The sequence below is a fragment of the Gracilinanus agilis genome, chromosome 2 (genome assembly GCF_016433145.1).
Source record: "Gracilinanus agilis isolate LMUSP501 chromosome 2, AgileGrace, whole genome shotgun sequence".
Classification (NCBI taxonomy): domain Eukaryota; kingdom Metazoa; phylum Chordata; class Mammalia; order Didelphimorphia; family Didelphidae; genus Gracilinanus; species Gracilinanus agilis.
In genome coordinates, this window is record NC_058131.1 from 400,416,088 (window position 1) to 400,433,966 (window position 17,879).

At 37.8% G+C, this 17,879-nt stretch overlaps 1 protein-coding gene across 2 annotated transcripts in view; it reads left to right on the plus strand.

The window, feature by feature from the left end:
- FGF1 (fibroblast growth factor 1) overlaps nt 1–17,288 on the plus strand; it is a 46,966-nt gene extending 29,678 nt beyond the window's left edge. The window contains exons 2-3 of one of the 2 annotated variants that reach the window (XM_044661817.1): nt 610–713; nt 16,896–17,288. In XM_044661817.1, the coding sequence (XP_044517752.1) occupies nt 610–713; nt 16,896–17,090 (299 nt within the window). In that variant the 3' untranslated portion in view covers nt 17,091–17,288. The remainder of the gene's footprint in view (nt 1–609; nt 714–16,895) is intronic. The other variant, XM_044661818.1, reaches the window with a different exon arrangement.
- Nucleotides 17,289–17,879: the final 591 nt, after the last annotated feature.

A 17,879-nucleotide genomic window follows, 5' to 3' on the forward strand; every position in this document is an offset into this window, starting at 1 on the left:
GAATGTCAGTTCTAGAAGGGACCTTAGACCATAGAATGTCAGTTCTAGAAGGGACTTTTAGAGAATATAGAATGTCAGAGCTGGACGGAACATCCTTTAGAACATAGAACACAGAATGTCAGCACTGGAAGGGATTTTAGAACATAGAATATCAGTTCTAGAAGGGACCTTAGACCATTGAATGTCAGTTCTAGAAAGGACTTTTAGAGAATATAGAATGTCAGAGCTGGAAAGGACCTTAGAACATAGAAATCAGAATGTCAACACTGAAAGATCATTTATTCAAACCGTCTCATTGTACAAGGTTATGAAGTGGAGAGGGAAGGAAAAGAGTCCCGAGGAAAAGTAACACTGGGAAGCTTCTTGCTAAACGGGGTACAGAGATTTCTAGATTAGTGTAGAATCATTTGTTAATTCCCTAAACTCACTTTCTTTGGAGGGGAAAGAAAAAGAGGTTCTATTTCTATGTTTTCATTATTTTGGGTCTCATCCTCAAGGGCTTTGGGATATGAGTGAGTCTAATTTTCCGTGCCTCACCGTCTTTGCTACTTGGTTGTATCTGTAACAGCTAGGTGTTTATTTACTTTTCTTGTTTTATTTTTATTTCAGTTCAACTGCAGCTGAGCACGGAAAGTGTGGGTGAGGTGTATATAAAGAGCACTGAGTCTGGCCAGTATTTGGCTATGGACACCGATGGACTTTTATATGGCTCAGTAAGTATGAGGTTTACGTGGTACCAGACACAGGGAAGTTTTGAGGTTTCCAGAAATCTTGTAGTATTGAGTAATGTAACACAGAAGCAACAATTAGTCTCTGTTTGTTATTTTTCCAAATGGATTCCCACCCCCTACCCTGCTTTATTTTGGGTTAAAAAAAAATTAAAGTTTGCAGAACTCTCTCAAAACACTGAAATATATTATCATGCACATCTGGAAGAGGAAACATTGAGGGAACCTTTTGTTGAGGTTAACCAGTCACCCACTTGTGGGGCATGATAGAATTCTATAAGCATTTTAAAAAATTGTTTCTTTTTTTCTTCTAAATTTCACGAAACCAAATAAAACAAACATTTCCTTATACAAAAAAAGAAGACTGTACATAAATGAAATCACAAATCTCTTATATGTTTAGCTTACTTTTCTTCTTATCTGCATAATAAATCCCATCCACAAGTGTCCCAGCCCCTTCTAACCCTCCCCACATCACAGACGGTATCTTATGGAAGACCAAAATATTCATACAAATTAAGTCTTTCATGTTTTCAACTTTCAAATCACTCTCTGGAGGCAACATTCACAATTTATTCTTCCAGTGTTACTTCTATAGCTGTGTATAATGTTCTCTTGGTTCTACTCCTTTCACTGTTCATTATCCCAAGTAGTTCTTTCTAAGTTTTAAAAAAATTAATCTGCCCATCACTTTTTATGGCATAGTTTGTACTCCATCACAATCATATACCACAATTTGTTTAGCCATTCCCCAGTTGATGCTTATAAGCATTTTTGAAATGTGTAGTCCTGTCTATAGGATTGTCATTTCCCTTTGCAATGCAACTTTTAGAATTTTCTGCATGTGTTAATCTCAAGATTCAAGATGGATTAATATTTTCCCATTGGTTTATAGGCCAAACATAGGACTTTTAACACTGCCTTTTTTTTTTGTTTTTCAAAGTTATTTTTATTCACTTTATTTTTATACCACTATCATTTCTGAATATCTCTCTCCTTTTTCTCCTAACATAGCAAGCCATGCCCTGTACCAAAATAAATTAAAAAAAAAAGATGGGGGCCATTTATAACAATAATAATAGCTAACATTTATGTAGTGTTTTAAAGTTTACTAGACATTTCAAATATATTTTCTCATTTGATACAACAACCTTTTGAGCCAGGCACTATTATTATGCCCATTTTATAGATGAGGAAACTGAGTCTGAGAAAGTTCTTGTTTATCATTATATTGTTAATATGTATTTGAGGCAGAAATTGAACCTAGGTCCAGCCTCAAATTTGGGCGAGTCACTTAACTTCTATTTGCTTCAATTTCCTCATCTGTAAAATGGGGATAATAGTAGCATCTTCCTCTCAGGGTGGTTGTGAGAATCAAAAGAGATAATTGTAAAGTGCTTAGTACAGTGCCTGGCATATACTAAGTGTTATAGAAATATTAGCTATCTAATTAGCTACATATATCTTAGGGTACTTTATTCCATATTTGGCAATGTAAATTCTTCATATTCATTGTCTCCTACAGCATATAGTTCATTATTTTCAGGTACTATAATTTGTTTAGCCATTCCTCAATCAATAGGCAACTACCGGGGGCAGCTGGGTAGCTCAGTGGATTGAGAGCTAGGCCTAGAGACGGGAGGTCCTAGGTTCAAATCCAGCCTCAGACACTTCCCAGCTGTGTGACCCTGGGCAAGTCACTTGACCCCCATTGCCACCCTTACCACTTTTCCACCTATAAGTCAATACACAGAAGTTAAGGGTTTGAAATAAAAAAAAATAGTAATAAATTAAAAAATAGGCAACTACCTTGTTTCTATTTTTTTTTTTTTTTGGTGCTTTTACCAAAAAAAGAAAAAAGAAAAATGCTGCTTAAGATGATTTTGGTGTATATGAGACCTTTTTTTCCTCTGGTGTTGACCTTGGGCATATTTTCTTCTTTTCTCCCTTCCTTTTTCATCTTCCTCCCTCCTTCTCTCCTTCTCTCTGTCTCTCCTCTATTTCTCTCTCCCTCCCTTCCTTCTTCAATCTCTCTCTCATCTATTCTACCATATTACAACTGAAAAACTGATTTTTAACACATCTAAGACTTTATATTTATTCCTATTAAATTTTATCTGAATAAGACATGACTTGATTCTTTAACAAAATATGACCCACATATCAAATCTGGCCTGAGCCTGTTTTTATACATGTTTATTATGTCTAAGAAGCTAAGATGCTATTAAACAAAAATTAAGTTAAAAAAATTTTTAAATGTATAAAAAACAAAACCAAAAAACTTAGCTTGCAGGTCACATAAAAACAGATGGCAGGCTGGATTTGACCCATGGATCCTAGTTTGCTAATCTCTTCTCTAAACTATCAAGATCCTTTAAAAATCCTGACCCTTTCATCCATTGTATTAAGTATCCCTTTGTGCCTGGATGTAATATAGGCTTCTTAAGCACAAAAGAGTCAAAACCACACTCATTATCTTTCTCCCTGAACTTAATCCTCTTCCTTACTTCTTATTTCTGCATTGGACAACATTTTTTTCCCCCAGTGAACCCCATTCACAATTTTGGATATTCTTTTCACTCTTAATATCCTCTTCCCATTCAATTAATTGCTAAGTCTTAATACTTTTTCCTTTCCTTTCCTTTCCTTTCCTTTCCTTTCCTTTCCTTTCCTTTCCTTTCCTTTCCTTTCCTTTCCTTTCCTCTTTCTAAATTCTACCCTTACTAAGTATTATTTCCAAGGCAAAAGAACAGGAATGGCTAGGCAATGGGAGTTAAGTGCCTGCCCAGGGTCACACAGTTAGGAAGTGTCTGAGGTCAGATTTGAACTCAGGACCTCCCATCTCCAGGTCTGGCTCTCCATTCCCTGAGCCACCTAATTGTCCCTAATTTCACCTTTTCAATATCACTCATATTGATAGCTCCAGTTCTCACTCATACTATATAAGTATACAAGTCAGGTCTTAACTGTTTCTTGCCTAGACATTTGCAATATCCTCCTAGTTGGTTTCCTTTTCTTGGTCTCTTCCTTCTCTAATCTAGTTATTGAACTCAAATTCCTTAAGCACAGATCTCAACATGTCACCTCTCTCCCTGAACTTCAGTGGTTCCCTTCTCATGCTTACTATTCCCTAAATAATTTCCTGACCCTTTAAACTTTTCTGCCCCTACTTCAACTGCCTTCTCACCCCAGAAATGCTTCTACCCCATAAGTCCTCATTTGATTAGTGAATTCTTTCCTGGAACTTCTATTTGAGGAAATATTGATATGATCCATGTGCATCAGCTCCCTTTTGTGGTTTGTCTTCCCCTACTAGAAAGTAAGCTCCTTGAGGGTAAGGACTATCTTTCTTTTTGCTGGTATCATTGAGCACCATGCCGGACACATGTTGTGGTCATTGTTCTTTCATTTCAGTTGTGTCCAATTCTTCATGACCCTATTTGGGGTTTTCTTGGAAAAAATATTAGAGTGGTTCGCCATTTTCTTCTCCCAACTTATTTTACAGATGAGGAAACTGAGGCAAACAGGGTTAAGTGACTTGCCCAGGGTCACACAGTTCTGAGGCTAAACTCAGGAAGGAGAATTTGATCTCAAGAAGAGTCTTCCTAACTCCAGACCAGGTGATTGATCTACTGTACCATCTAGTTTGCACATAGTAAACACTTAATACATGCCTTTATTCATCTAGCAAATCTTTTTTTATTACTGCTGAGATGAAATATAAACCCCTTTTTATGACACTTAAAGCTATTTGCAAATTATTCCCATCTTACCTTCCTAGGCTTCTTACACCTTATTCCCTTCCACATATCTATAGTCTAGCCATACAGACCATCTTGGTGTTCCTTCCATAGAATATTCCATTTTCTACTTCCATGATTTTACATTGGCTTTCTCTCCAGGTGATAAATTTTTCCTCTCCTCTCCTCTCCCTTTTGGAACTCCTTGTTTTCTTTAAGATTCAGCTCAGGGACAGCTAGGTGGCCCAATAGATAGAGCACTAGGCCTAGAGATAGAAGGTTCTGGGTTCAAATTCAGGATCAGATGCTTCCTAGTTGTGTGACCCTGGGAAAATCACTTAACCTCAATTTCCCAGCCCAAGCTTTTTGCCTGGAACCGATTCTAAGACAGAAGGTAAGGGTTTATAAAAACCCCAAAAGATTTGGCTCAGACTCCATTTTTATGTGAAGACTTTCCTAATCCTCCCCAGCTGCTACTACCTTCCCTCCCAAAATTACTTCATATTCATTTTGCATATATTTGTGTCAATATGTGTTGTTCCCTCCATTAGAATATAAGTTCCTTGAAAGCAGAAACTGTTTTGCTTTTGACTTTGTCTCTCTAGCTCTTAAAACATAGTAGGTACCTAGTAAATGTTTATTAATTGATTCAACAAATTCCTAATTATACTGTGATCTAAGAAATATCTCTCCCTCTTTTCCAGAAGAAAAGCATTAGAAGTTTTGTCAAATACTTTTCTAAAGTCTACTCTAGTCAAATTATACCTTCAATATTCTGATTTGCCAGTCTAGCAGTCTCACAAAAGGAAGTAAGATTAGCTTGGTATGACTGTTCTTGATGAAGCCATGCTTCCTCTTTTTATCTTCTACTTCCTCTTCTAGATTTTCACTGATTATCCCTTTAATCATATGTTGCATAATATTCCTAAGAATCAGTCAAGATCATTAGCTTGTAGTCTATTTGGTAGGTTCCATTCTCTTCTGTTTTAAAAAAATTAGGACATTTGTCCTTTTCTTGTCCTGAAGTACTTCTCCAAGTAGCCACTGTCTTTCAGATCATGCTTTGGTCATTTTAACTTTCCTAGAGGTGACATTAATTGCAGAATCTCTAGTCAGGATATAAATTGAGATCTCACGTGGCATTTTTGTTTCTTCAGACATCTTGTATTCAAAGCTTGAGTTCCTCAAAACCTTCGAATATTTATAGACAAAAAAAGATACTAGGGCCTTAATGTTGGGATTAAACCAGGAGAATAAACTATTCATTGAATACATTAGTAGTCTTTGCAAAATTTTGAGGGTTTTTTTCAGGCTTGGAAGAGTCAATGTTGATTGAAATTTTCAAGAAACCTTGAATAAGGGGCTCAAGGACAGATTAGAAGAGTTTGTGGGACCATTGGATTTAGGAGGAGTAACAGCTGTGACTGTGCAGCTTAGTGGATTGGAGGTTTGCATGAGCAACTGGAGAATAGGAAAAGAAAAGAGAAGTCTAGAACTCGGGCCACTTATCTTAAAGGTAAGCTCTATTTCCAGGGTATGGCGAGGGTACTCTTTTGAATTTCAGTATTTTCTTGCTGCTACTCTTGGATCTAGTTCTGGGTTCTAGTTCTTCCTCACAACAGTTTCTATAATTTTCAATTCCTCCAAGGTGGTGTGATAACCCATGGGCTGAAAGCTCTGGAAGCCTCCTTCCACTGCTGATTCAATCTCTCTCAAGACCTGCTATACTGGTTTGCAAGACCAGGTACACTGTTGGGGCTCAGGGTCTCACCACATGCTTGCACTGGCTAGGCCCACTGGAGAGTTATGTTGGGGCACAGAACTTTGAGGGGTGGCTGTAGGGGGTGCTCTGATAGGCAAGGTCTCTGTGTCTTGCTGCAGGCTTGGGATCAAGTTCAGAATTTTAAACAGTAGAAGAGAGGGGTACCTCCACTGTTAGTATGGCCGCGTTTTGGACTGGGCTCCTCTCTCACCCCAATGAAAGAGACCTTCTCTCACTACTTTCCAAGTTTTCTTCTGCAGGAAAATTGCCTCATGCTGTCCTTCTGTTGGTTCTGCCACTCTAGTAAACATTTTGAAGCTTTATTTTAAGGTTGGTTTGATGGGATTTTCAGAGAGATTCAGGGGCTTCTGCCTCTACCCTGAAATCTTGGTATTTGACCTTTGCAGTACTTCGAAGAAGGGAAATGGTAAAAAAGGAGTTTCAAAGAATTAAACAGGTCCCACCAATGCATTTTATATAAATCATGAAAGGAGGATCCTCTAACAGTAGTTCACCCTCCTCTCAGTTTCCAGTCATCTGTGTGACAGCCATAATCACTAAGAGCCAGTCATAGGAATTCCCTGTATACTCTCAATAAGGCACCACCATGTCTGCTTCCTCTATGAGAAATGCTTGCCAGATGCCTCCTGACAAAAATCTACCTCTCGGTTTCCCAATCTGTAAGATAAATTCAATATTTCACAGTGTTGCTGGGGGAAACACTTTATAAACTTCAGGGAGAAATCTGAATTATCAGGCAGTAGACTGCCTCCCACTCACATCTCACCACAAGACTTTCACTTCATGCTACCTCCTCCAAGGTTTGATGTGTTATTTGTGGTCAGCATTTATTAAAATTCACCACCCAAGTCTCTATCAATTATTCTGTGCCAGACCATGCTAAGATAATTCATGATACCAGAGCAAAAGACATTTAATTAAGGCCAAATGCAAGGTAAATAGCAAGGAATTAAATCAGGTCATAAATGTTCCCAAGTTAATCTCTTTATCTTCTCAACACAGTGGGAAAGTAACATATCACTCAAGGCAGGGTGTTAGGGATTAGTTTCTATGGCAGTCTCTGCTTAGTCACTTCCCTTTCAATCTTGGGGTAGCAGTTAGGGAATTGACCTTTTGAGAACTTAAAGTTCAAGGCATTTAGTCTAAGGCTCTGCTTCCCTCACCACCAACCCTTCCCATGCTATCCTAGTTTTCATGATCCGTCTCCACACTCTCAGGAGAATACAAATGTGGCTATTTCTTCTTGTGTCTTGAGGAGAAAACTAGACTTGTTTGTCCTTGGAACCTATTACTACCTATTTAATTGCCAACTCCAGAAGATTCTCATACCCTCTCTATTAAATTCCTTTTCCTTTATTGGGATAAATTTGGTCCAATACATTCTGGGAGATGTTGTTTACATAGTCTTCTGGGAAGTGTAGTCCTGAGAATTTCTTTGTAATTAGTGAAGCTCTTTCTTACTCCCAAGTATCAAAGGCACATGGAGTCTACCCATGGATACACCCCTCTGCCATTATTGATATTACTATTATTATTACTATTATTATTATTATTATTATATAATCACAGGGCTGGCTTCAACAAACTATCCCCAAGTAATTGTGGAAACTTGAAAAAAATCTTATATCCACTAAATAATAATGACTTTTCCATGGATAACAAATATTAGAGCCAGGATTAATGGAACCTATGAATCTCAGATTAGTAATACATGTTAGGAGTCTTCTAACTGATTCTCTTTATAGTAACCATGAAAAGTCTATCCAATGCTTGAACACCTCCAATAAAAGGGAGCCCACTGCCATCTGAGGCAATCCATTTCACTTTTGGCTAGCCCTTATCACCAGGAAGTTTTTCCTAAAAGGAACTTAAATTTGCCCCTCTGTAACTTCCACCAGTTGTTCCTAGTTCTGCTCCTGAAGCAATGATTAAATTGGATTCCTCCAAGTCTTCTCTTTAGGCTAAACAGTCCTGGCTCCTAGAACTGATTTTCTTATGTGATAGGTCAGCAATGGCAAACTTTTAGAGACCATTTGCCCAAACTGCAACCTTCACAGGCATGTGAGCAGCTCCTTTATCTCAGATAGGGTAGGGAGGAGGAAGCGTTCCCATTGGGCTGCTGGGAAGAGGGGCAGGTGATGTGAAAAATGTCCTCAGATGTGGTTGAGAGGGGGAGGAGAGCAGCCCCCTCCTTGAACGTGTTTCTATAGGTTCACCAACACGGTGATAGGCTTGAATCTCTACTTTAGTTTCCCCTCTTCCAAGCCATTTTGACATTGACTTGCATAAACTGAACATAATACTCCAGACATGGTCAATCTAGGACAGAGCACTGTGGGATGAGCTTTCAGGACACATCGGTTCTTTTTAGGCAACCCAAGATCACTTTAGCTTTTTTGGATGCCAAGAAATACTGTTGACTCATACTCAGTGTGCTCTTGACTAAACCTTCTCAACTTTTCTACATTGGATGTCTAGCCATTTTTTCCCATGCTGTTGTAAGGAATTCTGTCCCTTTAAAATCTTTTTGATGAGGAGCAGTGAATGATATAAAGAAGATAGAAAAAGTGATCATTGTGTGAAGGAAGAGATTTATATTAATTTGTCAAAGGATGTAATACTGTTCTTATAGATTGACATTTGAGTCATATGAGTATTATTTTAAAATATATTTATGAAGAAAGACAACTTTCTGATAGGATTTTGGACAATTTTGGAAACTAGAGAGTTGAGGACTTGAATATTTTGTTAACAAGGAGGAGTGGTACCTCACTTGGGTAGGAAAAGCCTAATAATAGCTAGCATTGATATAGCACCTTAAGGATTGCCTAGGGTAATTTTGCAAATGCAAGAGATCTTGCATAAATCATGCATTACAATAGCAAAGCACTCTACGTATGACATTTTGTTTGGTCCTCATAACTTTCTAGAGGTAGGTGCTAATACTAGTTCATTTTTACATATGGGGAAACTGAGGCTGAGAGAAGTTAAGTGACTTTCCCAGGTTATACAGCTAGAAAGCGCCTGATCAGGGTTCAAATTCAGGTCTTCCTAACTCCCAATCCAAAATTCTCTGTATCTACTACACCACCTAGTTACCTCATTAAAATAACTAATATTTATATGATACTTCATTGGTTTGCAAAGTGCTTTGATTTTTTAATGTAAATTATTTCCCTAATCCTCCAGATAGGAAAACTGAAACACTTTCATAGGGGTTCATGGCTAATATGGATCTGAGGTATAAATTGCACACAAATCTTTCTGACTCAGGTTGAACAATCCATGGATTCCATGACCTTGAGCAGTTATAAAGAGGCAGATAAAGATCTCTCATTTATTAAAACCTAAAGAAATTTTTAAAAAGTAACACAGTTTCAAGGGACCAAAGATACATAATTTATATATAGATATTTTATTTCCATGTTTTACCCCTAAAAAAGGAGAAAACTAAGAAAGGAATCATAAACATTTGGAGCCTGAAGTATGATTTTGAAAAAAACTATTCATTTGACAGAGGAAATCAGGGTGAGTTGTGACTTGTTAAAGGTGAGTCACTCATATTCAGGAGGCTCTCATTTAATGTCACTGAGCACAGAAGATGAAGGGGAAGAGATACAGTGGCAGCAGCAACCAGGAAACTTGAGGGGGTTCTAAAAAGGTTCTCTGTTGAAGCCATGGCGCCTGGAAGGAGGCAGCTGAGAGAAGGTTTCAGCTGAATGATTCCCAATTGGTCAGACACTGATTCCATTGGCTAAGAGTTCCAGAGGCAGCCACTGACCTTCACTACCTAGAGTGGCAGCAAAGTAAAGCTTTCATAGGGGCTTGTTGCTCTCTGCTGCCCCCTCTAGCTTGAGAAGGAGCAGCAAAGGGGGCTTTACAACCATGGTATCTGGGTGAGCTGGCTTAAAGAGGGAAGATGAACTATATTGCTATAAGGGCCATTTTGACTGGACAGTGTCACATCTGGGTGAGTAAATACCTGCCTGGACTGACTTGGTTAGCCCAGAGATATACAATTTGAGGAGTTGTCTTGTAGAAAGAGAACTATTTATATTAAGTAAATTAACATTTTCCAAATGGCCTTTTAAGGGAAATGGTTTTTAGAACAAGCTTATAAAGACTATGACCTAGCAGAGAAAAGAGGATTTTCTTCCCCTGAAGTGTGGTAAGGATCAGGTGAGACTGAGATGTTTCTGAATGAACCAATAACAATGAAGCCTGCCTGAAGCCTAGGATTGTGAGTGACTCGAAGCTCATGTGTTGTTCTTCCTCTTGTGTTTTCCTGTCAGGTTTCTATAATGTATATCTACAGTTTAACAAAGCTATTGAGTATACCAGGAAGAATTCGATCTGGGTTTATATGTATATTATAATTTATTTTTATGATTTATATCTTTGTTTTAATACATTAACATCCATAATATTATAATGTCATATAATGTGTATGTATTATAATTTATTTTTATTACTTATATCATTGCTTTAATATATTAGCATCTATAATATAATTATGGTAAAATTATATTATAACATATTAGCATCTATAATATAATATCATAATGATATGTTAATATCTATAATATAATTATGTTATAATTATATTACAATAATACATTAACACCTATAATAATGTAATAATATAATTATGTAATATGTATTATAATTTATTTTTATTATATCTTTGCTTTAATGTATTAGCATCTATAATATAATTCTGGCATAATTATATTATAATAATATATTAACACTGATAATATAATTATGTGATAATTATATCATATGTATTATAATTTATTTTTATTATTTATACCTTTGTGTTACTATATTAGCATCTATAATATAATAATTATAGCATAATTATGTTATAATATATTAGTTCCTATAATTATATAATAATATATTAACATCTATAATATGATTATATAATCATATTCATATTATAGATGTATTATAATTTATCTTTATTATTTACACCTTTGCTTTATTAGTATTTATAATGTTATTCTATTATAACATTAGTGTTATGTGAATATTATATTTTATTATTTATATTTTTGTTTTAATGCATTAACATCTATATTATTTATTTTTCCTTATTGTTAAGAAAATGGTTATGTTTAAGGTGACATTATTGTGAGTCGCTGATTGTATGCATTTCACACAATGTGTGGATGTGTTGCTTTGTGAAGGACCCTGTAGAAAAAAAGTATATTGGATGGGATTTCAAGTAGTGAATAGGAGAAGTGTATTTCCCCTCAACAGGATTACTCTAGAACCCTGAGAAAGTTTGAATGTAACCATGTGGTGGGGGTCTGTCTCTAAGATCTTAGACCTGCTAGTGTGAGAGCAGGTTAGAGAATCAAGCAGAACCCATAGAGAAGTAGGGGTATTTAACACACCTAGCCAAAAGGTGTGAGGTCCTAAGTGTGACATTGTGGGGTGTTTATCCCTCACTTTGATGACCAGATCCCACTCTAACACAGTCAAGCTACATTGTGGGAGTGTTAAATGAGAAAATACACTGGTGTTATCCTACATTTGTAGATTCAACTCTCTGGACACAAATATAAGCCTTAAACTCATTCCTTTAAAATAGTTAAAATTAGATTTGCCCCATTATTTTCCACTTTATGTTTAGCAAGGATCTTTTTGGATTCTGATTCTATCATCTGACATGTTAGCTATTCCTCCCAATTTAGTATCAACTATAAATCTGATAAACATATCATCCAAGTCATTGTTAAAAATATTTAACAGCAAAAAGTAGAGGACAAATCCCAGGCACATTCTGTCCCTGAAGCATGAAAATGCAACTATGCTTTCCTTACCTCCTTTTGGAATCCTTTATTTCATTCAAAGTTCTACTCATTTGAAACCTCCTATAGGAATCCTTTCCTTATCTTGATTCCTACGTGGTATCATAGAGAGCATCCTGGACCTGGAGTTAGGAAAACTGGAATTTAAATCACTTTGCTTCAAAATTGTGTGTCCCTGGGCAGTTCATTTAATTTCTTTCAACCTCAGTTCCTGCAAATGTAAAGTAGAGATAATAATAATTTCACTTAACTCTCAAAGCACTTCGCAGACCTTAAAGCTTTATATAAATGCCAACAATTATTATTCTCCCCCAACTTTGGTATGTATTTCATAGACACTTGTTTATGTGCATATTATTTCCTTAATAGAATGTAAGCTCCCTAATAGCAGGTACTCTTTTATTTTTTGTCTTTCTATCTCCACTGCCCATCACAGACTCAGGCCCATAGTAGGTCCTTATATTTAAAGCAAAACATTTATCAGTAGGCAAGGAGCGGCTAGATGGTACAGTAGATAGAGTGCTAGGCCTGCAGTCAGGAAGATTCAACTTTATTAGTTCAAATCTGCCCTCAGACACTAGCTATGTGTGACCCTGGGCAAATCATTTAACCTCTTCTTTAATCCATTGGAGAAAAAAATAGCAAACCACTCTAGTATCTTTGCCAAGAAAATCCCAGAGACAGCATTGACATCCATGGGATCTCTTTGCCTCAGTTTCTTCATCTGTAAAATAGGCTAGAGAAAGAAATGGCAAACCACTCTAGTATCTTTGCCAAGAAAACCCTAAATAGGGTCATGAAAAGTCAGATAAGACTTTTACAAAATGACTGAACAACAACAAAAGCCCACAACAATAATTGTTTAAGAAGGAGGCAGCTAGGTGGCTCAGTAGATAGAACCCTGGGGCCCGGAGTCAGGAAGACTTGACTTCAAATCCAGCCTCAAACATTTATTAGCTGTGTGAGCCTAAAGAAATCACTTAACTTCTGTTTTAATCCACTGGAGAAAGAAATGACAAACCACTCCCGTGTCTTTGCCAAGAAAACCCCATTGACGTCCATGGGATCATGAAGGGTCGGATATGACTGAATGACTGAACAACAAATTGTACAAAAAAGTTTCCAGTCATAAAATACATTACAAATATTGGAAAGATTATTTGGCATGCATAATCTTCTTTTTTTTTTTTTGTTTTTAAACAAGTTCTCAGTGGGTTTTATTGACAAGGCAGGATTTGACCTGATGATAAATTCTTGAAAGCCAGGTAATCACACATTCAACAGAATGGATTACTATAGGTGAACTGTCACAATCTGTTCAGGGCTAAGATTCATAGGATCATAAGATTACAAGCTAAAAGTGATCTTAAAGGGAATCTCCTCCAACCTCTCATTTTATGAAACTGAGACCCAGGAAAGTGAAGTGACAAATAGTAAGAGAGCTGGGATTTCAATCTGCAGGTTCCAAAACCAGATCTTTTGGTCACTGTAGCAGTTTTAGCAAATGAAATAAGCAGAGAGGGAAGGGACTAAAGCAGAATTCTTGCTAAGACAAGGAGAATTGGGGTAATCTGGGAAAGTATCTGGGTACTATGTAGCTGCATAGAAGTAACTCTGAGGCAGCAACCAGAAAAAAGAGGAGGTAAAAATGATGCCAGTAGAGATCTCGGACATCCTGAAATATATGTAGTCTGCCCATAAACCTCCTGGAATCATTCTGGAATCATTATTTCCTATCAAATTATTTGTTCCTCTTGGTACTTTCCCCCCTTAAGTCTGTCTTTGTCCTAGTAACCTAAGTCAGTAAGTTAGGTGGTGGGCTAGGCATAGAGCCAGGAAGCCCCAAATCTGAATGCAGTCTCGGGCACTTACTAGCTGTGTGACCCTGGAGACTAAACCTTTCTTCAGTCTCAGTTTCCCCATTTGCAAAATGGGGATAATAATAGCATCCATTTTATAGGATTACTGTGAAGGCTCAGAGGAGACAATTTTTGTCAATCATTTTGCAAACTTGAAAGTGCCATACAAATATTAGTTGTTATTTTTATTTTTATTAAAACCTTTCCCTTCCATCTTAGAATTAATTCTGTGAAGTGAGCCAAGGCCAAAGAGCAGTAAGGGCTAGGCAGTGGGGGTTAAGTGACTTGCCCAGAGTCATACAGCTAGGAAGTATTTGAGACCACTTTTGAACCCAGGACCTCCCGTCTCTAGGTCTGGCTCTCAATCTACTTCATCACCTAGTTATTATTAACCTGATTTTATAGGATCATATTATCAGACATTTAGAGTTTGAAGATACCTTAGATAGCTTAGCAGACATTTAGTCCAATTTTCTCATTTTACAGATGAGGAAATGAAAGCCTAAAGATGTTCAGTGAATTACCCAAGGACATGCAGGTACTAAATGACAGAGGAAGGATTTGAACCCAGCAATCCCAATTCCAAATCCAATGTTGTTTTTACTGTTCCATAATTTCATCTATCTACAGATGTTGGTTGAAAGAACCAACCCACTTGGCTTAGGTGCACATCATGATATTTCAGAAAGTATGACAAATTTGGGACTAAACCGGGCAAATGAGAACAATTTGTTCCACTGGTTATGAAGGTGGCTTAAAATCTTGACTCAGGTGGAAGTTGGATTTAAGAGGGGCAGAGTTGTACAGTTGTCCAATCCTTATATGGCAAAAACTCAAGGTCTTTGGCCATCCTGGTTGATCTCTTCTGGATACTCTTCAACTCATTGATATTTTTCCTAAAATGTGGTTTTTGAATTTCCCTTAGGACCATAGATTTTGTGCCACAGGGACTGTAGAGTTCATGTAAAACAGCTCTCTCATTTTACAAATAAAGAATGTAAAATCCAGGATAAATGGTTTGTCCAAGGACACGCAGCTAGTAAGTAAAAGGACCACAGTTAGAACTCAGGTTCTCTGTCTGTAAATCCAGTGTTTTTGCCACTATAATTTATTACCTTGTTTAGGAGCCCTTTAAGGCCTTTGAAGTTAGTTGTGTTATGATCAGATTAATAATAAGGAAATATTTGAAGGATGAAAGAAGGAGAAAGCATCTGAAAGCAGACGGTTGTAGTGCTACTGTAAATGTCCTTATAGATGGTAATAATGGTCTGTATTCTGGAGAAGGTAGATAGATAGGATTGATATTGACAATATTTGACAAGTTTTAATATTTATCAGGTATGGGACTTGAAAAGGGAAGAATCTATAGCAATGGTATCAAACTCAAATAGGAACAGGTTCACTAAATTATACATAAGAATTCCTGTGGAATTCATATTGGCTTAGAAAACCACATGTTTATATATTTCTTTTTTTATTACTTTTCCAACACATTAAAATCTGATAGCTGCTACATTTGAATCTGGTTCAGGCAGCACTCAAGTGTGTTGTGGGCCACATGTGGCCTGCAGACTGAATGTTTGACATTTCTGGACTATAGTAGCATCAAGGTTTCCAACCAAAGGTAATGATGGTGCAATGGATCATTTAAAAATCAGGAGGAAAAATTCTGGCAAAGTCAAGAGGGGGAGCAGATTTTATAGAAAAGAGAAAAGGTTTGGTTTCAGAATTGCTGAGTTTAAGGTGTTAATGGGACATCAAGCTGGAGAGAAGAATCCTCACATCTCAGAAATGGAAAGGACTTTAGGAATCAGCCCAACATACCACTAGAAATGAAAAATCTGAGCTCAGGAGAGAGGTCAGGGCTAGAGATAAAGATTTGATTTGTTGTTTAGATTTTTTTTCAGTCATTTCTGACTTTTCATGACCTCATTTGGGGTTTTCTTGGCAAAGATACAGGAAATAATTTGTCATTTCCTTCTCCAGCTCATTTTATAGGTGAGAAAATTGAGGGAAACAGTGTGCCAAGTGACTTGGTCAGGGTCACACAGCTCATAAATGTCTGATACTGGATTTGACCTCACAAAGACAAATCTTCCTGACTCCAGACCCAGCACTCTATCCATTGTGCCACTTAGCTGTCCCATAGATCTGATATTAGGGGTTTCTTTTTAGAAAGCAACTTCCTGTGTATGGTCTGAAGGGCTAGAATTAAATGCTAATTTCCTACATCTTCTAAACCTAGTCTTGTATATAATGGAAGTTTATGTTCACAATAACAATCCTGAGGCTCTACAGTTCTGACTTTGCTCAGTGAAATTCATCAGTATGAAATATTAGCATTTGGCCATTTTCCTTCCAAAGGAGACGTCAAGTTTATAGTTAAGAGAATACCATAGATGGGGTTGTCTGCCATAGACTAGACCAGTGATGGTAAACCTTTTAGAGACCAAGTGCCCAAACTGCAACCCTCACGCTGCCTGTCAGCCCCCCACCTTACCTCAGACAGGGGACAGAGGAAGCGCTCCCATTGGGCTGCTGGGCAGAGAGGCAGGTGATGGGAGAAATGTCCTCAGGTGTATGTGGAGAAGGGGAGGGAGCATCCCCCTATGGCACGCTCTGCCATGCGTGCCATAGGTTCACCAACATGGGATTAGACTCTTCTCCTCCTCTAAGTGTTTTGTCCATATTGTCCTAGGGACAGAAAGGGAGGCATTTCTTTTCTTTTTTTAAAACCCTTACCTTCTGTCTTAGAATCAATACTATGTACTGGTTCCAAGGCAGAAGAGTGGTAAGGACTAGGCAATGGGGGTTAAATGACTTGCCCAGGGTCACACAGCTAGGAAGTGTCTGAGGCCAGAGTTGAACCTAGAACCTCCCATCCCTAGACCTGGCTCTCAATCCACTGAAATACCGAGCTGCCCCTCGGAGGCATTTCTAATGAATATAATTTTTCTGTTTTATAGCAGACACCCAGTGAAGAATGCTTGTTTCTGGAGAGGTTGGAGGAGAATCATTACAACACCTACACATCGAAGAAGCATGCAGAGAAAAATTGGTTTGTTGGTCTCAAGAAGAATGGAAGCTGCAAAAAGGGTCCCAGGACTCACTATGGCCAGAAAGCCATCCTGTTCCTTCCCCTCCCTGTGTCCTCTGAGTAAGGAAATCTAAGTCAGGTGTTGGCCACTCCAGAACTATCCCAGGAATCTCAAACACCTCTTTCCCTCACTTCTGGAGCCCTGAATGTCCCTTTGCCTATTGGGTAGCCTGACCCTAAGATTAACAGCCACCTCTATTTGCAAGTTATGTGCTTTTAAATTCCTAGTCCCTCTTATGCAAAGCTGTTTGCACTAGTAAAACTCGGCACAAATGGACCAAAATGCTGCTAGGGCCAACAGGCCAGGCTGTCTCGGGCTGTGTTTTGATTTTCCGTTGTTATGTGGATCTCAGCAGCAGGACAGGCCTCTCAAATGCAAAGGTGCATGCATGGGGCCAAATGAAGTGTGTTAAGGGGCATGCCAAATGAGTCATTAGTAACTGCATACAATTCCTCTCTGAGGGAGCAAACCCCATCTGCTCTTTTCCCCCAAACACCTGGCTCAAAGCCCTCTTCCTTTTAACACCCCACAAATATTAGCAGAGTAACTTATTACAAGATTGGGTGAGGGCCACCCACAGAAAGCAGGATCAGGGATGCAGAACCAAGTGGATGTGAAAGGGCTGTAAATGGGAAAGGCCAGACAAGACCCCCCTGGAAGGAGGAGAAGGAGGACTAATTGAGAGAAATCTTTGTGCTTCTTTAACCTTTCCAAGGTTTTAAGAAGAATGTTACTGCGAAGACAGAAGATACCAAAGAAGGGTTTTAGTTTGGGTACAAGATGAGGATGATCTGAAAAAGCAGGAAAATCAAGCACTGATCAATTAAGGGGAAGGTTGTAAAAAAGGGGAAA